Here is a 23,383-nt window from a genome sequence, read left to right on the forward strand (position 1 = left end):
TACAGTACTAGTATATGGTGATACATACAGTACTAGTATATGGTGGGTGATACATACAGTACTAGTACATGGTGGGTGATAAATACAGTACTAGTATATGGTGATACATACAGTACTAGTATATGGTGATACATACAGTACTAGTATATGGTGATACATACAGTACTAGTATATGGTGATACATACAGTACTAGTACATGGTGGGTGATACATACAGTACTAGTAAATGGTGGGCGACACATACAGTACTAGTATATGGTGGGTGATACATACAGTACTAGTATATGGTGATACATACAGTACTAGTATATGGTGGGTGATAAATACAGTACTAGTATAGGATGGGTGATACATACAGTACTAGTATAGGGTGGGCGATACATACAGTACTAGTATATGGTGATACATACAGTACTAGTATATGGTGGGTAATACATACAGTACTAGTATATGGTGGGTGATACATACAGTACTAGTATATGGTGATACATACAGTACTAGTATATGGTGATACATACAGTACTAGTATATGGTAGGTGATACATACAGTACTAGTATAGTGTGGGTGATACATACAGTACTAGTATAGGGTGGGCGATACATACAGTACTAGTATATGGTGATACATACAGTACTAGTATATGGTGGGTGATACATACAGTACTAGTATATGGTGATACATACAGTACTAGTATATGGTGATACATACAGTACTAGTATATGGTGATACATACAGTACTAGTATATGGTAGGTGATACATACAGTACTAGTATAGTGTGGGTGATACATACAGTACTAGTATAGGGTGGGCGATACATACAGTACTAGTATATGGTGATACATACTGTACTAGTATATGGTGATACATACAGTACTAGTATATGGTGGGTGATACATACAGTACTAGTATATGGTGGGTGATACATACAGTACTAGTATATGGTGGGCGATACATACAGTACTAGTATATGGTGGGTGATACATACAGTACTAGTATATGGTGATACATACAGTACTAGTATATGGTGGGTGATACATACAGTACTAGTATATGGTGGGTGATACATACAGTACTAGTATATGGTGATACATACAGTACTAGTATATGGTGATACATACAGTACTAGTATATGGTGATACATACAGTACTAGTATATGGTGATACATACAGTACTAGTATATGGTGGGTGATACATACAGTACTAGTACATGGTGGGTGATACATACAGTACTAGTATATGGTGATACATACAGTACTAGTATATGGTGATACATACAGTACTAGTATATGGTGATACATACAGTACTAGTATATGGTGATACATACAGTACTAGTACATGGTGGGTGATACATACAGTACTAGTATATGGCGATACATACAGTACTAGTATATGGTGATACATACAGTACTAGTATATGGTGATACATACAGTACTAGTATAGGGTGGGTGATACATACAGTACTAGTATAGGGTGATACATACAGTACTAGTATATGGTGATACATACAGTACTCGTATATGGTGATACATACAGTACTAGTATATGGTGATACATACAGTACTAGTATATGGTGATACATACAGTACTAGTATATGGTGATACATACAGTACTAGTATATGGTGATACATACAGTACTAGTATATGGTGATACATACAGTACTAGTATATGGTGATACATACAGTACTAGTATATGGTGATACATACAGTACTAGTATATGGTGATACATACAGTACTAGTATATGGTGGGTGATACATACAGTACTAGTATATGGTGATACATACAGTACTAGTATATGGTGGGTGATACATACAGTACTAGCATATGGTGATACATACAGTACTAGTATATGGTGATACATACAGTACTAGTATATGGTGATACATACAGTACTAGTATATGGTGATACATACAGTACTAGTATAGGGTGGGCGATACATACAGTACTAGTATAGGGTGGGCGATACATACAGTACTAGTATAGGGTGGGCGATACATACAGTACTAGTATAGGGTGGGTGATACATACAGTACTAGTATAGGGTGGGCGATACATACAGTACTAGTATAGGGTGGGCGATACATACAGTACTAGCAGATTGGAGCATTAGCGCATGCATTATGATATGGGTAAGGGAACATATCCATTCATTGGTCATATAATGTAGGCAGGAACAGTATACAGAGATTTATGGAGCAGAGGTCCTGCACCCATACCCAGGGCCGGCTCTACCATTAGGCAGCTGCCTAGGGCGCCAGGATCTGGGGGGTGCCACCAGTCTGCCTATCAAAAAATCATTGTTGTCTATGAGGATCCTTCTTGTACTTAATGCGGGTGGCTGCTGTGGAACTTCTAAGACCTCACCTCCATACTTTTACTTGAGGCTTACAGACCTACTTTGCTGCCCCCTCCTCCTTGTACTCTATTGTGGGTGGCAAAGGGATGACTACTGGGAAAGCAGGAGGCTTGCCCACCTTCCTGGTGGGCTGGGAGGACCACCACATTTTTGGGAGCCTCCCTGCCATTCCAGAATGTTAGGCAAGTATGTCTTAAGGGATAGGAAAGTGGGTAGTGGTGGCAGTATGGGGGTGGGGGGTGGCTGTGGGTTGAAGTTTTGCCTAGGGTGCTGAGAAGCCTTACACCGGCCCTGCCCATACCCCATAGTGCTAGGGACCAGTGAGAGATCACGGAGACCCAGTGATACAGATGTGCGCAATGCGTTGTGTCTATCATTATATCCCCTATCTGTTATCTTCGTTACCCCAGAGCCGGTGACTCTGATCGGATCGGGCATTAGTGCGCGGACTCTCCATCCAGGTCTCGTGTGCTGGATGGTGACACGGAGCCAGATACTAGGAGACACATTCAGTGGTGTCAGACAGATGCGAGGTGACACTCGCTCCTCGGCTCTTCTGCTTTTCAAATCCTCCCCGTCCCTCTGAGCTGACAGCCCCCATCCGCCCGTGACGGTGCTGCCCCACTTAGCAGCCGGAGATAGGCACCAGGCAGAGCAGCTCCCTGGCTCCCGGCAGCACAGGCTAAGCCCTGGTTAGTGGCTCCATGCTGGGTGCTCATTACCCCGGCGCAGCGCTGAATACACAGACAGGGACAATGGAAACAATGTCTGTAGGTGGAAGATCACAGGTGCGGATAAGCCCCTCTATTACACCGACGTACTGTTCCCTACTGATTGCTGTCTAATGATCAGCATGCGGCAATCACTTGTGCACCATGTTCTGCAACCAGCAGGGGCTGTAAGTCCCTGTCTCCTGGGCTATATACTGTGTAATAGGGCACTGCGGATGCCTTGTTCTCTGCCCCTGATACTTATGTCAGTGCCGCCTGCTGATGCAGCTATGGTTATGTGCCATGTACTTGTCCTCTATTGTATTCAGCTGTCAGTCACTGTCTCCTGGGTTATATACTCTGTAATAGGGTGCTGCGGATCCCTTGTTCTCTGCCCCCTGATACTTATGTCAGTGCCGCCTGCTGATGCAGCTATGGTTATGTGCCCTGTACTTGTCCTCTATTGTATTCAGCTGTAAGTCACTGTCTCCTCGGTTATATACTCTGTAATAGGCTGCTGCGGATCCCTTGTTCTCTGCCCCTGATACTTATGTCAGTGCCCCCTGCTGATGCAGCTATGGTTATGTGCCCTGTACTTGTCCTCTATTGTATTCAGCTGTAAGTCACTGTCTCCTGGGCTATATACTCTGTAATAGGGCCCTGTGGATCCCTTGTTCTCTGCCCCGATACTTATGTCAGTGCCGCCTGCTGATGCAGCTATGGTTATGTGCCATGTACTTGTCCTCTATTGTATTCAGCTGTAAGTCACTGTCTCCTCGGTTATATACTCTGTAATAGGCTGCTGCGGATCCCTTGTTCTCTGCCCCTGATACTTATGTCAGTGCCCCCTGCTGATGCAGCTATGGTTATGTGCCATGTACTTGTCCTCTATTGTATTCAGCTGTCAGTCACTGTCTCCTGGGTTATATACTCTGTAATAGGGTGCTGCGTATCCCTTGTTCTCTGCCCCCTGATACTTATGTCAGTGTCCCCTGCTGATGCAGCTATGGTTATGTGCCCTGTACTTGTCCTCTATTGTATACAGCTGTAAGTCACTGTCTCCTGGGTCATATACTCTGTAATAGGATGCTGCGGATCCCTTGTTCTCTGCCCCCTGATACTTATGTCAGTGCCGCCTGCTGATGCAGCTATGGTTATATGTCCTGTACTTGTCCTCTATTGTATTCAGCTGTAAGTCACTGTCTCCTGGGTCATATACTCTGTAATAGGATGCTGCGGATCCCTTGTTCTCTGCCCCCTGATACTTATGTCAGTGCCGCCTGCTGATGCAGCTATGGTTATATGTCCTGTACTTGTCCTCTATTGTATATAGCTGTAAGTCACTGTCTCCTGGGTTATATACTCTGTAATAGGGCGCTACGGATCCCTTGTTCTCTGCCCCCTGATACTTATGTCAGTGCCGCCTGCTGATGCAGCTATGGTTATGTGCCCTGTACTTGTCCTCTATTGTATTCAGCTGTAAGTCACTGTCTCCCGGGTTATATACTGTGTAATAGAGTGCTGCGGATCCCTTGTTCTCTGCCCTCTGATACTTATGTCAGTGTCCTCTGCTGATGCAGCTATGGTTATGTGCCCTGTACTTGTCCTCTATTGTATTCAGCTGTAAGTCACTGTCTCCTGGGTTATATACTCTGTAATAGGGCGCTGTGGATCCCTTGTTCTCTGCCCCCTGATACTTATGTCAGTGTCACCTGCTGATGCAGCTATGGTTATGTGCCCTGTACTTGTCCTCTATTGTATTCAGCTGTCAGTCACTGTCTCCTGGGTTATATACTGTGTAATAGGGTGCTGCGGATCCCTTGTTCTCTGCCCCCTGATACTTATGTCAGTGCCACCTGCTGATGCAGCTATGGTTATGTGTCCTGTACTTGTCCTCTATTGTATACAGCTGTAAGTCCCTGTCTCCTGGGTTATATACTCTGTAATAGGGTGCTGCGGATCCCTTGTTCTCTGCCCCCTGATACTTATGTCAGTGTCCTCTGCTGATGCAGCTATGGTTATGTGTCCTGTACTTGTCCTCTATTGTATACAGCTGTAAGTCCCTGTCTCCTGGGTTATATACTCTGTAATAGGGCCCTGTGGATCCCTTGTTCTCTGCCCCCTGATACTTATGTCAGTGTCCCCTGCTGATGCAGCTATGGTTATGTGCCTGTACTTGTCCTCTATTGTATACAGCTGTCAGTCACTGTCTCCTGGGTTATATACTCTGTAATAGGATGCTGCAGATCCCTTGTTCTCTGCCCCCTGATACTTATGTCAATGCCCTCTGCTGATGCAGCTATGGTTATGTGCCGTGTACTGATCCTCTATTGTATTCAGCTGTAAGTCACTGTCTCCTGGGTTATATACTGTGTAATAGGGCGCTGCAGATCCCTTGTTCTCTGCCCCCTGATACTTATGTCAGTGTCCCCTGCTGTTGCAGCTATGGTTATGTGCCCTGTACTTGTCCACTATTGTATTCAGCTGTAAGTCACTGCCCTGTACTTGTCCACTATTGTATTCAGCTGTAAGTCACTGTCTCCTGGGTTATATACTCTGTAATAGGGTGCTGCAGATCCCTTGTTCTCTGCCCCCTGATACTTATGTCAATGCCCTCTGCTGATGCAGCTATGGTTATGTGCCCTATACTTGTCCTCTATTGTATACAGCTGTAAGTCACTGTTTTGCGTATTTGTTTATGTGCTCTGTACTTGGGCGCTGCAGATCCCTTACAGCGCTACATAAATAAAGGATAAGAACAATAATACAACAGGGAGGACCTAAAGTGAAGCAGGACTTTGCACCACTTTATTTAGTGAATGTGACCAGCTAGGGGCCGCACCAGTTACTCCAACCGCAGGACCTGTTGGTGCCGGGGACAGGTGGATGAGGTCACTAAGGGCATGCTTGCTGAACTGACCGACACACTAGCTGCCGCTTCTTATTGGCTGACGGTGGATTCTCCTCTGAGGCGGACAGGTGCTGCCTCCATTGATCATGCCTGTATGATATGATTTGGCAGGGTATTTTACATGCATGTTTTGTACATGAGAAGAAAAAGCATAACTGCTTTAGTATGGGGGATTTATTTAAATGAGTGTTTTATTTTCTTATGTGTCTGTGTTTTGGAGTAAGTGTATCCGAGGTACGCTTGACGTAAAGAGGACTTACATACCATCAGCGCAGAGTTGGGTGCATCTGACCGAGCATATGAGAGCAGAGCATAAATTCACACAACAGAGACCTTCCTGACTGCCCACTACACCAGGCACTCCCAACCACGGTCCTCAAGGCACACCAACAGTGCAGGTTTTGTAGAGGTCTAGGCTTTAGCACAGGTGACTTAATTAGTACCTGAGTGATTCTGATTAAACCATCTGTGCTGAAGCCTGGATATCACTAAAACCTGCACTGTTGGTGTGCCTTGAGGACCGTGGTTGGGAATGCCTGCACTACACAGACACCTTTATTCCTGGCAACGCGCGCATGGGACGGCGCGTACCTTCATGCGGAAAAACGTGATGCTCGTCAGCAAATCCACGGTGGACTTTAAGTCCTGCAGTCTGTCTGGGCTGCTGGCAGGGAAATTGTTCTAGAAGGAAGGACACAAAACAGGATTAGCAGGAGGAAAGTCGCCCATCTCTCAGAGCTCGGGTCACCCGACGTCCAGCATGCACCTTAGGAGGACGACACAGGAAATAATGTAATACAGTATAATAAAACATACACAATCATTGTCCTGCAGGACATTACTGAAAGATTGAATCCCTGAAATTCAATGTTGCGAATATTGAATGATAAAACTTCTGTGCTGTGTGTTATATACTGTATACTTGCTGTTCACATCTGTACGCACTTCCCTAAGCAGCGGCTGCATTTCTCCGGGTTCTGGAAGCCATCGCAATTTAAGCTACCACAAAGTCCTGGCTGGCTGCGGCAGTAGCGACGTTGGTGCCATGTTTCTCTACATACATGGACGCAGATACATGCTTCAAAAATTGCCATGACAGTTCGACACACCCACATTAATTCGCCTGAAAAACTGTCTTCTCCTGTCCATCGCTCTGCATATAAAATACCAGTGTGAACACGATGGCGAAGGAACCGGCTAACGCGAAAACATCGACATTGCGTACAAACGCGATTTAGGTCCTTCGTAACAACGTTCTGCTTTACTTCATGACTGAAGCGGCATCGTGCCCACAATACTTATCTCCCTCCATCTGAGAAACGGTATCCGGTCCCTGGGTCGACAGTGACTAGATTTACACCTATGATAATCGACATAGCCTAGGTCGACAATGAGAGAATGTCAACAAAAACTAAAGGTAGACATGTACATGGTTGACACAAGTTTTTTCATAATTTTTTAAAAAGAAACCGACTTGGTTCAGACTTTACCATCCAAGCGGACATAGAGTGAGATTATATTAGTGTACCGACGCAGTCACCCATGTACATATCGACCTTCAGCTTGTGTCGACTTCTGTCACTGTCGACCATTCTTAGGTGTGAACCTAGTCACTGTTGACCCACTTACTATTCAAGAACCCAGAGGAACCAGCTAGTGATAGAGAAGAAGGATCCGCACGTCAGGCAGACCGTTACTATCGGGACGCGGCTGGCCTCCAGTTTGCCGCATAAACATTTACATAAGCCAGATACATAAACCATAAGCCGGGGGCGAGTCTGTGGCCGGTATAAGACGCCCTGCAGCTGACGTTACTGGAGGCTGAGAAGACTGTAAGGTGCTACTAGGAATCTCTCATCGCTGGTAAGTAACACAGTACAGTATATTTAGGATGTAAGGTGTCGCCCGCCGCACACAGAGAACCAGAACCGGGGAAACAGACACAACAAACATTGGTGTTGTTAATCATTTTGGGCCAAGGCTTTTGGATTTCTGTGCAGAGCAGATGGTAACGGATTCATTATTTAGCAGGCAGACAGCTTGGTGGAGGATCTGCGTGACCGGGCGCCAAGACTCAGCCGGCACGTCGTACCCAGAGTAGGCTTTCAATGGGATGTGTGACCTGGACAGGGAGCTGACAGTCACCATCTGCCGGGGCCCTTGGGTCTGTAGTTACCATCATGGCAGGTTCCCGGTATCACAGGCTGAAGCAGATTTTATATTTTTCTTCAATTCCAATATGAGAAGACTTAGGAGACCCAAGCGAGCGCCAGCAGCTGGTGAACAAGACAAGAGGGCTCTGTGTGCACTGGGTACAGTATACAAGCATTTATATACAGGGCCCGTCCTCCTGAACATTCTCCACTCACAGCAGCATCATGGTTACCCTACTTGTCCAATCTGTGTCCCCGCCTCCCCCTTCCCATGGGGTACTGGCTCCTTGTCTTCTCCCTTTACACCTTTGGCCTTGGTGAGCTTACTACACCTGCAATTCACCTCTTCCATGCATTTTCTTAACTTAATGTGGTATACGGGGTAGCTTTGAAGCCGAAGAGGACAGTCCTACGGTGGACTCTATAGGTAAGTAGGGATGGGTGATTGCAGTATGTATTAAAGGTTTATTTTTCTGTGTGTGTGTGTGTGTGTGTGTCTCATTAATTTGGACATTGGTTTTATTGTAGAACTACAAGATCCAGCAGGCTCATTAATGCCCCGAATGCTGGGACGTGTGGTTTGCCAAATCCCTACATGCAGAGGATGCTTGCTGGGACTTGCAGTTCCACAAGAAAACCCAATGTTTATAAATCTATTTTAAACTGGCACCATCAGTACAGGACACATTCTTATGCGGAATATAAAATAACAACATAATAAAATAAATGTAGGTTGCGATGACAGTCTATATATGAGATAATAAGCAGCTTCCCGTGACCTATAGCCATGTCACCTCGCAGAGAGGGGAGAGTTACGCCCCCCGCTATATCTGGCAGCGACCCTGCATCTCATCAGCATGCAGCACGCTACAGGCGGGTCCCTCGTACCGGGGTAATTACACGTTCTGCATCGATAACTGCTCCCTACAATACCATACTTTATTTTTCCAGGAGACCGTTAATTACACAGGGGAGCTGAGAGCGCAGAGTAATTGTTTCTGAGCCTGATGAGGAGGGGCGAGTACTCTGCAATCACGGCCTTTGTGTGGTGCCACCGGTACTGCGCTTACCCGGTACATGGAGAGATCGATGCGCAGGGAATTGTGCAGCTGGTCCAGGAGCTTCACGAAACGCTCTTTCTGTGCGCAAAAAAACAGAGAGGTTACTAGAACGCGGGAACAGCGGACAGATGAGAGGCAGAAAGGCGAACGCTGGACAAAGTGCAAGACTTACCCCAAAGTTAGACGCTGAGAAGCGGTCGGAAGCAGACACGTTGGTGGAGGCGGTCGTGTGGGCGTAGTAGGCGTTGATATTGGCGAGTAAGGTGCTCATGACGGCTGGAACGCCGGGACACATATACTTGGATGATAGGCAGGCAAAGTGTCTGCGGAGAAAATGCATTTAATGTTGTTTAATATTATGGTGACAGAGCTTAAAGGGACAGATCTGTGTTCCATCCGCTCACGGCTAGGTGTTCTGGAAGGAAGCCATTGGGTCTGACAGAGACGTGGAAGAATCAGAAGTGATTTCTCGCATCGGTACTATATTATCACGGCGCCCATCGCATCGCATATAATAAGGCATACGATGCGATATAATGTTAGCAGATGTTATACAATTTCAAATTGTATACCATCGAATTGTATGCCATTGTATGGCATATACAATGGTATAAGATTTTAAATTGTATAAGCACCCTAATGGGTGTTTTCAATGTTAAATGTGCCCCCTATAAGATAAATAATTGTATAAGCACCGTAATAGGTGCTTACAATGTTAAAAGCACCCCCCACGCCATCCGTGCTATCAATGCCAACCCGCAGCGTGGCGAGCGCAGCGAGCCCGCGAGGGTCGGCGGTACGCATCCTCCGACCTTTTCATACCCCCACTATCCACGTCGGCGTGGAGTTGAATTTATATAGTGTGGCGAGCGCAGCGAGCCCCGCGAGGGGACGCAGAATACATGTGAAGTAATGCGCAGCCGTTCGCCACGCTTCTGGCTCGGTGGCTTGCTGCGCTCGCCACACTTTCTATTCTCAACTCCACGCCGACGTGGATAGTGGGGGTATGAAAAGGTCGGAGGACACGTACCGCCGCCCCTCGCAGGCTCGCTGCGCTCGTCACGCTTCGGGTTGGCGTTGATAGTGGCAGTGGCGTGGGGGTGCATTTAACATTGTAAGCACCTATTAAGGTGCTTATACAATTAAATATTGTATATACAATTTAAAATCGCATCTCATTGCATTGTATGTCATATACAATGGTATACAATTTTAAATGGAATACAATGCTGTACGACTGAATATCGTGGGCGCCGTGATAATACACAAGGACCCTCGCATCTAACCTGAATCTTACCATGCACAGAATGTGATGGACACATTACCACCCCCCCCAGCTAATTGTTCCCACATTAAAGGTTAATAGCAAAGTCAAGTTTGCTGGTAACCTTTTATTTGTAAATGTCAGCAGCGAGGCTCCCAGGCAGAGGAATTAAAGGTAGCGGAGAGAGACGACAAGCGATTTGTCACGTACTGCGTCACACCTGCAGGATGCAACAATGAGTGTCAGCTCTTGGGGAAATACTTTCAAAACCAGACAGCGCTCATCCTAACACTTTTTGTATACTCCATTCCATTGGACACAGTTATGGCTGAGATCATATCTGACAATACTACAGTAGGAACATCACAGTGACCAAGGAGTGCGGGAGGGGCGCAAGATGGAGACGGGATATAACTAGTCACATGACAGCTTGAGGTCTTTTACTTCAGGGCACACACATGAAAGCTGGATTAGGATTGGCTGATGTAGGCCATATATTATGTTACAATATAAACATCTTCCCACCACATCTGTAGTCTGTCTCCTCAGTCTCGCTGACACCTGATATTACAGTGAATTATCTGTACGCTATTAATAAGAATGACTATTTATAGAGCTGCTTTGTGCTGGGGATAATATACAGCAGCCTGTGATTCATGACTTCAGGAGAGAAAGCAATTATTTACCAGCACAAAGCGAGGAGATAATTCACTGCTCACGCGCTGGGATGTACAGGATACAGGCGTCAGTCAGTTAGGTATCTATCACAGCACAGCGTCCCAGCCATCAGAGTCACAGCACTGACAGCGGCCCAGCCTAGAGTCACAGCACAGACAGCACTCCAGCCATCAGTCAAAGCACAGACAGCGTCCCAGCCATCAGAATCACAGCACTGACAGCATCCCAGCCATCAGAGTCACAGCACTGACAGCGGCCCAGCCATCAGTTACAGCACTGACAGCATCCCAGCCATCAGAGTCACAGCACTGACAGCATCCCAGCCATCAGAGTCACAGCACTGACAGCATCCCAGCCATCAGAGTCACAGCACTGACAGCATCCCAGCCATCAGAGTCACAGCACTGACAGCGTCCCAGCCATCAGAGTCACAGCACTGACAGAATCCCAGCCATCAGAGTCACAGCACTGACAGCGCACACCAGTCCTCAGTCACACAGCACAGACAGCGTCCCAGCCATCAGAGTCACAGCACTGACAGAATCCCAGCCATCAGAGTCACAGCACTGACAGCGCACACCAGTCCTCAGTCACACAGCACAGACAGCGTCCCAGCCATCAGAGTCACAGCACAGACAGCGTCCCAGCAATCAGAGTCACAGCACTGACAGCGGCCCAGCCCAGAGTCACAGCACTGACAGCGTCCCAGCCATCAGAGTCACAGCACAGACAGCGGCCCAGCCATCAGAGTCACAGCACTGACAGCGTCCCAGCCATCAGAGTCACAGCACTGACAGCGCACACCAGCCCTCAGTCACACAGCACAGACAGCGCCCAGCCATCAGAGTCACAGCACAGACAGCGGCCCAGCCATCAGAGTCACAGCACTGACAGCGTCCCAGCCATCAGAGTCACAGCACTGACAGCGTCCCAGCCATCAGAGTCACAGCACAGACAGCGTCCCAGCCATCAGAGTCACAGCACTGACAGCGTCCCAGCCATCAGAGTCACAGCACTGACAGCGTCCCAGCCATCAGAGTCACAGCACAGACAGCGTCCCAGCCATCAGAGTCACAGCACTGACAGCGTCCCAGCCATCAGAGTCACAGCACTGACAGCGTCCCAGCCATCAGTCACAGCACTGACAGCGCCCAGCCATCAGAGTCACAGCACAGACAATGCCACAGCCCTCAGAGTCACAGCACTGATAACATCCCAGCCATGATAGTCACAGCACTGACAGCGTCCCAGCCATGATAGTCACAGCACTGACAGCGTCCCAGCCATGATAGTCACGGCACTGACAGCGTCCAATTCATGATAGTCTCAGCACTGACAGCGTCCCAGCCATGATAGTCACAGCACTGACAGCGTCCCAGCCATGATAGTCTCAGCACTGACAGCGTCCCAGCCATGATAGTCACAGCACTGACAGCGTCCCAGCCATGATAGTCACAGCACTGACAGCGTCCCAGTCATGATAGTCACAGCACTGACAGCGTCCCAGCCATGATAGTCACAGCACTGACAGCGTCCCAGCCATGATAGTCACAGCACTGACAGTGCCCCAGTCATGATAGTCACAGCACTGATAACATCCCAGCCATGATAGTCACAGCACTGACAGCGTCCCAGCCATGATAGTCACAGCACTGACAGCGTCCCAGCCATGATAGTCACAGCACTGACAGCGTCCCAGCCATGATAGTCTCAGCACTGACAGCGTCCCAGCCATGATAGTCACAGCACTGACAGTGCCCCAGTCATGATAGTCACAGCACTGACAGCGTCCCAGCCATGATAGTCACAGCACTGACAGCGTCCCAGCCATGATAGTCACAGCACTGACAGCGTCCCAGCCATGATAGTCACAGCACTGACAGCGTCCCAGCCCTCAGTCACAGCACTGACAGCGTCCCAGCCCTCAGTCACAGCACTGACAGCGTCCCAGCCATGATAGTCACGGCACTGACAGCGTCCAATTCATGATAGTCTCAGCACTGACAGCGTCCCAGCCATGATAGTCACAGCACTGACAGCGTCCCAGCCATGATAGTCTCAGCACTGACAGCGTCCCAGCCATGATAGTCACAGCACTGACAGCGTCCCAGCCATGATAGTCACAGCACTGACAGCGTCCCAGTCATGATAGTCACAGCACTGACAGCGTCCCAGCCATGATAGTCACAGCACTGACAGCGTCCCAGCCATGATAGTCACAGCACTGACAGTGCCCCAGTCATGATAGTCACAGCACTGACAGCGTCCCAGCCATGATAGTCACAGCACTGACAGCGTCCCAGCCATGATAGTCACAGCACTGACAGCGTCCCAGCCATGATAGTCACAGCACTGACAGCGTCCCAGCCCTCAGTCACAGCACTGACAGCGTCCCAGCCCTCAGTCACAGCACTGACAGCGTCCCAGCCATGATAGTCACAGCACTGACAGCGTCCCAGCCATGATAGTCACAGCACTGACAGCGTCCCAGCCATGATAGTCACAGCACTGACAGCGTCCCAGCCCTCAGTCACAGCACTGACAGCGTCCCAGCCATGATAGTCACAGCACTGACAGCGTCCCAGCCATGATAGTCACAGCACTGACAGCGTCCCAGCCATGATAGTCACAGCACTGACAGCGTCCCAGCCCTCAGTCACAGCACTGACAGCGTCCCAGCCCTCAGTCACAGCACTGACAGCGTCCCAGCCATGATAGTCACAGCACTGACAGCGTCCCAGCCATGATAGTCACAGCACTGACAGCGTCCCAGCCATGATAGTCACAGCACTGACAGCGTCCCAGCCCTCAGTCACAGCACTGACAGCGTCCCAGCCATGATAGTCACAGCACTGACAGCATCCCAGCCATGATAGTCACAGCACTGACAGCATGCCAGTCATGATAGTCGCAGCACTGACAGCGTCCCAGCCCTCAGTCACAGCACTGACAGCGTCCCAGCCATGATAGTCACAGCACTGACAGCGTCCCAGCCATGATAGTCACAGCACTGACAGAATCCCAGCCATGATAGTCACAGCACTGACAGCATCCCAGCCATGATAGTCACAGCACTGACAGCATCCCAGCAATGATAGTCACAGCACTGACAGCGTCCCAGCCCTCGGCACTGTAGAGCACTGAGGCTGCGTCACATATACAGGAGATCTTGTGATATTCCCATAGTAAGTGATGGGTCAGTACCAGCCGCAGTCCAGGGCTCAGAAGGATGATCAGCTGTCACTAGACCCTGCAATGTACCGGAATATCAGTGTAATGCTACCAGCGAACCCAACATAACCCATTTCCTGCTACTCACGTCATAGCCTGGTAAATGGACTCAATCCCGTATCGCATGGCAAACTCATCCACGATCTCCTGGGCCGTCTCATCAAAGTAAACCTTCCAGGCATCATCACCCTTTGCTTCTGGGATCTTCACCACCCCGCTGCCCTGTATGTCTGTGAGGTGGTGGAACAGGTTCTGGAAGAGGAAGGATGTAGGTTACGTATATGCCGGACTGCAGACTAATAACCTAATACGCCAGAAGTGCGCTCTGTGTATTACAGATGTTCTGGTCTCTGATACTTTCTGGGGGCGATTCAATTACCCGCAGGACTTACCATGGGGAGAACTCCTGTCTCAATTATTTCTTGCCAAGTCACCAAGCTACACACCAGGAACGTAGCCCAAGTGCCATGTTTCCTATAGATCTGTACCCAAGAGACGTGCACTACAGAAATCACCCATGGCATCTTTCTTGGCGATCCCAGCATGCCTGGTAAACTCCTGGCACAGTCATGCCCTCTGCTTCCTTGATGACCCCGGCCCAAGGAACTATAACCCCGCAGCTAAAGGAATTGTCCCCTTCGTTATTTCAGATACCACATTTTGATTTGAAGGACAAAAACTTCTGTGACACAAAAGAATGTCAGCTCACAGGACCAGTGATAGGATCCCAGCACATACAGTAAGTAACCCTGCTTATAATGGCCAATCCCAATCACTGCAGCTTAGCAGCCACATTTTACCTGTCTGCCTATATACATAACGCTCGCCAGATCTCGCCGCGCCGTACAGCAGAACACGCACATGATATACAGGGACACCTCTGAATGAGGAGTGATTGGGCACAAGGCAAGATCTGATAATGACATACAGTATACGATAATTATAGTTCTGGAGCATAAAACATTGGGGGGGGGGGGGGGCAGATGATTTAGGGGTAACTGTGGGAAACTGCGGAGGAATGGGCTGAACGACATGGTATTGTTCTATGAATGCATACAGGTAGAATACAGGAGCCTATTCTCAGACTACAAAAGACAGGCACTGGCTTCATCTTAGCGTAAAGCACCAAGAAAGACAGAGAGACCGTAAACCGATACATCAAGGAGCGTTTGATGTTCTACAGAAGTGCATTGTTCCCGATTCTCCCGCAGGCTCCCTGCAGACTTTTGCTCAGAGTCGTGACGTCCTCCTTGGCCGCAGCGGCCCTGCAGAGCATCTTATTGATGTTATTGTGATATAACATGTGTTGGATGCTGCGTCGCTGTGCACACAAGGGGCCTCCGCAAAGTGCTGCGCAATAATACACTCTAAACAGAATTTAGACAAAGGGTTTAATCCATTCCCTGGCAGTATACCCGAGACAGTACAATCATTTACATGTAATTGGCTTCCCAAGTACACCACTTAGACCACTGGCACTAATTTAATCCAGCAGGCAGTAACGAGCCGTGGTTATTACAGAAGGGGATTAGTGCTGGGTCGTAGGATGGCAGAGATCGCAGCATTGTCACCAGCTGCATTGTAAGGCAAGGCCACGCTGGACGACCTTCACCAGCTGTGTCATTAATCCACGCCGTACAGTAGCCGCTCACAATAACACCTAGATTACATCTCAATTATACTCTCATTTTATAGGGAACAGGCAATGCTTCAGTCTGCATACTGTATACAGTACATACATACATACACACACCTCTCCCCACTCATAACAACAAGCCCTCCATATCCCCCCACTCACCAGAGACACCGCGCAGGAGAGCACTCGCCAGCCACGCGCCTGCAGGAGAGCACTCGCCAGCCACGCGCCTGCGGGAGAGCACTCGCCAGCCACGCGCCTGCGGGAGAGCACTCGCCAGCCACGCGCCTGCGGGAGAGCACTCGCCAGCCACGCGCCTGCGGGAGAGCACTCGCCAGACACGCGCCTGCGGGAGAGCACTCGCCAGACACGCGCCTGCGGGGGAGCACTCGCCAGACACGCGCCTGCGGGGGAGCACTCGCCAGCCACGCGCCTGCGGGGGAGCACTCGCCAGCCACGCGCCTATGGGAGAGCAGTCGCCAGACACGCGCCTTCGGGAGAGCAGTCGCCAGACACGCGCTTACGGGAGAGCACTCGCCAGCCACGCGCCTACGGGAGAGCACTCGCCAGCCACGCGCCTACGGGAGAGCACTCGCCAGCCACGCGCCTACAGGACAGCACTCGCCAGCCACGCCCCTACGGGAGAGCACTCGCCAGCTACGCGCCTGCGGGAGAGCACTCGCCAGCCACGCGCCTGCGGGAGAGCACTCGCCAGCCACGCGCCTGCGGGAGAGCACTCGCCAGCCACGCGCCTGCGGGCGAGCACTCGCCAGCCACGCGCCTGCGGGAGAGCACTCGCCAGCCACGCGCCTGCGGGAGAGCACTCGCCAGCCACGCGCCTGCGGGAGAGCACTCGCCAGCCACGCGCCTGCGGGAGAGCACTCGCCAGCCACACGCCTGCGGGGGAGCATTCGCCAGCCACGCGCCTGCGGGAGAGCACTCGCCAGCCACGCGCCTGCGGGGGAGCACTCGCCAGCCACGCGCCTGCGGGGGAGCACTCGCCAGCCACGCGCCTGCGGGGGAGCACTCGCCAGCCACGCGCCTGCGGGGGAGCACTCGCCAGCCACGCGCCTGCGGGGGAGCACTCGCCAGCCACGCGCCTGCGGGGGAGCACTCGCCAGCCACGCGCCTACGGGAGAGCAGTCGCCAAACACGCGCTTACGGGAGAGCACTCGCCAGCCACGCGCCTACGGGAGAGCACTCGCCAGCTACACGCCTACGGGAGAGCACTCGCCAGCCACACGCCTACGGGAGTGCACTCGCCAGCCACGCGCCTACGGGACAGCACTCGCCAGCCACGCCCCTACAGGAGAGCACTTGCCAGCCACGCGCCTACGGGACAGCACTCGCCAGCCACGCGCCTACGGAGAGCACTCACCAGCCACGTGCCTACGGGAGACCACTCGCCAGCCACACACATATGGGGACCACTCACCTCATGGAGACACGTGTACTGAACATGGTACGGTGCCACTTTCTCCTCTCCCTTTATCTCAACATTTATTTGCAAGCGGATAGCCCCAGAGACCGCAGACTTGTCTGTTCTTTTCTCTGGAGAAAGAGGAAACAGAGAGGAATGGTTACAGGTATAGAACGCAGATCGCTGTCATGTCCTGGCCAAAATGTAGCTCAGCCTATTCTCTCATTGTGCGGCAGCAGGAACCGTATTAGGTTAGACAGCCTAATACATATACATAGGTTCTCACAACACGTCATGTGACCGCATTAGGACGATATCAGAATGCAGACAGAGCTCAGAACAGTGTCTCAAAGCCTCCCTGCTCACTACCCCATGTGCCATATGACTGTAATTTGACTACCATGAACTATGAAATTCGTGCAGAACTAGCAACCATTACTGGCAGTCTGAAGAAACCGAGGTTTACGTTAAATAAATAAAACATTTCTTTCATGGGATAGCTGCTTCAAATCTCAATGATCAAGTATAGCCAAGCAATTATATTTTATCAACAAGTGTAATAAAGGAATTCATTAAGCCAACGGTCTCATTAGGAAGAGGCAGAGCTCATTTGCATGGCAGGGTGACAGGAAGACTGGGAGAAAGCAGATGACAACACGACGAGCGTCCGATGCTGAGTCGCCCTAATGAGCAGATGAATTGTGCCGCATTCCTTCTTATCGCGCGCTCCAGCGCTGACAGAATGAGTAAACCTCCCGCGTGACCCGGGTCCTCCTGACACCCAGAAACACTGAGAATGCAGGTAATTAGCGACACGCGGAGCTCCTGGTAGAGTCCGCAGATAAGGCTGCAAAAGGCAGGCAGTGACCGAGGCCCGGAGAGAGATAGTACCAAATGGCTATTAACTGTCATTTTTCCACGCATCCTATAACGTGACAGTTAGGAGCTAATTGACTGCTACTTGATCCTTCTCCAAGACTTCGGGCCTGGCTCACGCCCAATCTGTCCACTGCGTGTTCGCTCCAGGGACCAATGTTTTGGCTCTGCGCATGTGTATATGCATGCACATGCGTTCGTACAGAGGGGGGGGGGGCTGTAGGTGGTCAGGGGGGTGTTCCAATGGGTAAGCGGGTGGGCATCAGCCGCCTGCCCCGTTCTCAGAGCCGCACGCCGTAAATATAGGTCAGTCAAGACTGACTATTATTTGCGGATAGAGGAAAAAATCTTTTGATGGTCGGCAACCACCGTATGATTTTTGGCCTAGATGCTCCCGTGCGAATAGATATTTATGCTAAACGTTTATTCGGTTTGCGGCGGGGATGTTTGCATGGGAGGCGCCCGGTAGGTGGCTCTAGAGGGCTCGCTAAGCAGCGAATTTTCACTTCTTAACGAGTCAATGTGAATCGGCCCCTTAGTGCATCTGCCCCAGTGTGACGGACCACTGCCCAATCAGATCGCGCTATATTCTAGTTACAGGAATGCAGCGTCCAATCACTGACGTGATGCTACCCGAGGTCCAGCCACACCCCCGACAGTCACATTTAATACCAGCTGGTGGCGGTTGCTTCTTATTACTTTACTTGAACCAAAAGACAACAAACAATGGATAATAAATATAAGGAGGAGATGACACAGACGCAGTTCATCCCAATGAAAGAAACAAGACAATTTAATCTCATTTGGGGAGCGAAGATGAAACGGAGCCACCACCAATGAGGAGCCTGGGGGGGTTATTCCGACCTGATAGCTGGCCTGCGATTTCACAGGGCGTGTGACTGCCCCTGCATACAGATCATAACATGCATTCGAAGACTGTCGCAAGATGATTGACAGGAAACTGACATTTGTGGATGTCATTTTCTGGGAATGTCGCAGCGTGCCCAGGCAGTGTCAGGGAGGGCGTGACGTCAGTGCCGGCCGAGATCAGGCTGATTCTATAACACCGGCATAGTAAGTCCTGGGCTACGCACACACTGCACACACTGGGGAATCATTACATGGTGAGCGGCTGTTATCTGGGAGTGTCAGGTAATACGCAGGCGTGGCCAGGTGTATGAGGGGGAAGTCATGTGACATCAGCTCCGCCCCCGATCAGCCTGATTCTATCACAGCCGCTGAGTAAGTCCTGGGCTACGCACACACTGCACACACTGGGGAATCATTACATGGTGAGCGGCTGTTATCTGGGAGTGTCAGGTAATACGCAGGTGTGGCCAGGTGTATGAGGGGAAGTCATGTGACATCAGCTCCGCCCCCGATCAGCCTGATTCTAATCACAGCTGCTTAGTAAGTCCTGGGCTACACACACACTGCGCACACTGGGGAATCATTACATGGTGAGCGGCTGTTATCTGGGAGTGTCAGGTAATACGCAGGCGTGGCCAGGTGTGTGAGGGGAAGTCATGTGACGTCAGCTCCGCCCCCGATCAGCCTGATTCAATCGCAGCCGCTGAGTAAGTCCTGGGCTACGCACACACTGGGGAATCATTACATGGTGAGCGGCTGTTATCTGGGAGTGTCAGGTAATACGCAGGTGTGGCCAGGTGTGTGAGGGGAAGTCATGCGACATCAGCTCCGCCCCCGATCAGCCTGATTCTATCGCAGCCGCCGAGTAAGTCCTGGGCTACGCACACACTGCACACACTGGGGAATCATTACATGGTGAGCGGCTGTTATCTGGGAGTGTCAGGGAATACGCAGGTGTGGCCAGGTGTGCGAGGGGAAGTCATGTGACATCAGCTCCGCCCCCGATCAGCCTGATTCTATAACAAAGTCCTGGGCTACGCACACAGTGGGAACATCAGCCGATGGTGAATGAGTGGACGGATTGCTTTGTTGCTAATCGCAGGGCTGCGATATTTTCGGACACCTTTTGCAGGCTTGCGCGGGGCAGGATTTCACTCTGGTGGGGCGGCGGCTATTTGATTGTAAGGCTCTGGAAAGTAGCAGAGCAGTGATCAGGGCCTGAATCAGATCCCCGATCGGCTCCACAGGCTGCACGTAACTGTATTGGCTTGTGGTCAGAGATTTACTGTAAGGGGATCCAAAGCCCCTCATGTGTCTATCTGCTCACCTGGGAATGACAGAACGCATCGGATGGGATACTATGTCAGCCTGTTAGTATCAATTCACTGTTCCTGGGAGCGTCTCCTTATTAACTAGACGCATTATATGACAATGAGTATTATAGGAATGGACTGGAAGTATTGTAAACAGTATTGTAATTCTCCTTTGACTTCACCCAGCAGGAGCACAGGTGTACTCATTACACACTGACACATTTCCCAGGTCACCCAGCAGGAGCACAGGTGTACTCATTACTCACTGACACATTCCCCAGGTCACCCAGCAGGAGCACAGGTGTAATCATTACTCACTGACACATTCCCCAGGGTCACCCAGCAGGAGCACAGGTGTAGTCATTACTCACTGACACATTCCCCAGGTCACCCAGCAGGAGCACAGGTGTACTCATTACTCACAGACACATGTCCCAGGTCACCCAGCAGGTGCACAGGTGTACTCATTACTCACTTACACATTTCACAGGTCACCCAGCAGGTGCACAGGTGTACTCATTACTCACTTACACATTTCACAGGTCACCCAGCAGGTGCACAGGTGTACTCATTACTCACTGACACATTCCCCAGGTCACCCAGCAGGAGCACAGGTGTACTCATAACACACGGACACATTTCCCAGGTCACCCAGCAGGAGCACAGGTGTACTCATAACACACGGACACATTTCCCAGGTCACACAGCAGGTGCACAGGTGTACTCATTACTCACTGACACATTCCCCAGGGTCACCCAGCAGATGCACAGGTGTACTCATTACTCACTTACACATTTCCGAGGTCTCCCAGCAGGTGCACAGGTGTACTCATTACTCACTGACACATTCCCCAGGGTCACCCAGCAGATGCACAGGTGTACTCATTACTCACTTACACATTTCCGAGGTCTCCCAGCAGGTGCACAGGTGTACTCATTACTCACTAACACATTTCACAGGTCAACCAGCAGGAGCACAGGTGTAGTCATTACTCACTGACACATTCCCCAGGTCACCCAGCAGGTGCACAGGTGTACTCATTACACACTGACACATTTCCCAGGTCACACAGCAGGAGCACAGGTGTACTCATTACACACTGACACATTTCCCAGGTCACCCAGCAGGAGCACAGGTGTACTCATTACTCACTGACACATTTCCCCGGTCACCCAGCAGGTGCACAGATTACTCACCGACACATTTCCCAGGTCACCTAGCAGGTGCACAGGTGTACTCATTACTCACTAATACAATTCAATTATCCACAGGTGAACCTTACTACTTCACCCTTGATTCTGTGAGACCTGGAAAACCTGAACTGTTGGGGTCCTTCGTTGTCTGAGTTTGGGAACCACTGATCTATTTCCAAGAACGATGGTGCTCACCGAGATTATACCAAACGTCCATCTCTCCGCTCAGCGTCCGGACTTCTATGATGGTCTGTCCCAGGAAATCGTCCGATTCGCGCTTCAACCTCTGCTTAACCCGGGACTTGATGTCATCGTCCTCATCCCAGACACGGACCTTGATGCGGTCTGAGGAATTGTGGCACTCGCTAGAGTATGGAGAGAGGAAGAGGATGGACCCACGTTATATTACTGCTTGTGTACAGCCTTCATCAGTTCTATATCAGACTACATAAGCTGCATGGTGAGAGATCAGACACCTGGAGAGACGTATCTGCAAATACAGCCTCCCAGCACAGACATCGATGGCCCTCCATCAGACAACCTAGACCCTTGATGGCTAACCTTGACACTCCAGAAGTTTTTAAACTACACATCCCAGCATGCTCTGCTTCCATTTTGCTATTTTGGCCATGCTAAATCTGATGCAGAGCATGCTGGGATGTGTAGTTCAACAACTGCTGAAGTGTCAAGGTTAGCCATCAAGGTCCTAGGCGGTCACACAGGGCCTGATTAAGAGGTGGGGGCGCCGCTGACGTTGGACATGCTGCACATTTATTGGAAGAAGTGTATTGGACATGTACAGGCAGTTTTTGGGTGGGTAGTCGGTTGTGGCTTAGCAAATACATGGGGGCGGTCTGTCCTATGGGAGCGGCAGTGAAAGGGACACATGGATGTACATTCGTAGACATAGGAGACCAAACTACACCTGTCATAGGGCTGGGACAGGAATCCAAGGATGCACCAATCGGTACCTCTGTGTATACGGACCAGAGGGAGACCCTGCTTTATATGATACACATTATAGACTGTGGCCCAGGACAGTATACACAGAGCACTGGTGCTGTAACTATCAGATCCTGGAACACTCCTCGTCCTGATCTCACTTCCCCAATCTGTTGCCGAGCAACAGGAGAACCGTAAGCACACAACTAGGTTAGAAGCCGCCACACATTCCAATAAAGAGTCATCTAAATATTCCATTAATCAACCAAAAGTGTGCTGTAGCTTACTGATAGTCACTGCAGGCTACAGAGGCCACCCATCTCCCACAGGGGCCCCGCATATAGCAGTATACTGATACAGTCACTGCCGGCTACAGAGGCCCCCATCTCCCACAGGGGCCCCGCGTATAGCAGTATACTGATACAGTCACTGCAGGCTACAGCGGCCCCCGTCTCCCACAGGGGCCCCGCGTATAGCAGTATACTGATACAGTCACTGCAGGCTACAGAGGCCCCCATCACCCACAGGGGCCCCGCATATAGCAGTATACTGATAGTCACTGCAGGCTACAGAGGCCCCCCATCACCCACAGGGGCCCCGCGTATAGCAGTATACTGATACAGTCACTGCAGGCTACAGAGGCCCCCCATCACCCACAGGGGCCCCGCATATAGCAGTATACTGATAGTCACTGCAGGCTACAGAGGCCCCCGTCTCCCACAGGGGCCCCGCGTATAGCAGTATACTGACAGTCACTGCAG

General features: G+C 50.4%; 1 protein-coding gene and 1 long non-coding RNA gene across 7 annotated transcripts in view; both read right to left on the reverse strand.

Moving 5' to 3' along the window:
• UNC13B (unc-13 homolog B) overlaps nt 1-23,383 on the reverse strand; it is a 314,963-nt gene that overhangs the window by 62,144 nt on the left and 229,436 nt on the right. For all 6 annotated transcript variants that reach the window (XR_014453376.1, XM_083155406.1, XM_083155407.1 and 3 more), the window contains 6 exons: nt 21,876-22,045; nt 17,443-17,558; nt 14,460-14,623; nt 9,371-9,521; nt 9,208-9,276; nt 6,576-6,665 (listed from right to left, as the gene is read on the reverse strand). Coding sequence is in view for 5 of the 6 variants with exons in the window: in XM_083155406.1 (XP_083011532.1) it covers nt 6,576-6,665; nt 9,208-9,276; nt 9,371-9,521; nt 14,460-14,623; nt 17,443-17,558; nt 21,876-22,045 (760 nt within the window). In the remaining variant the exon portion in view is untranslated. The remainder of the gene's footprint in view (nt 1-6,575; nt 6,666-9,207; nt 9,277-9,370; nt 9,522-14,459; nt 14,624-17,442; nt 17,559-21,875; nt 22,046-23,383) is intronic.
• On the reverse strand, nt 20,626-21,234 carry LOC146032503 (uncharacterized). The gene is made up of 3 exons (XR_014457940.1): nt 21,218-21,234; nt 20,854-20,904; nt 20,626-20,799 (listed from the first exon to the last, which is right to left on the reverse strand). It is a non-coding gene; the product is annotated as an uncharacterized LOC146032503 (long non-coding RNA).

This window comes from Crinia signifera, chromosome 1, assembly GCF_055691185.1.
Source record: "Crinia signifera chromosome 1, ASM5569118v1, whole genome shotgun sequence".
In the NCBI taxonomy this organism is placed as follows: domain Eukaryota; kingdom Metazoa; phylum Chordata; class Amphibia; order Anura; family Myobatrachidae; genus Crinia; species Crinia signifera.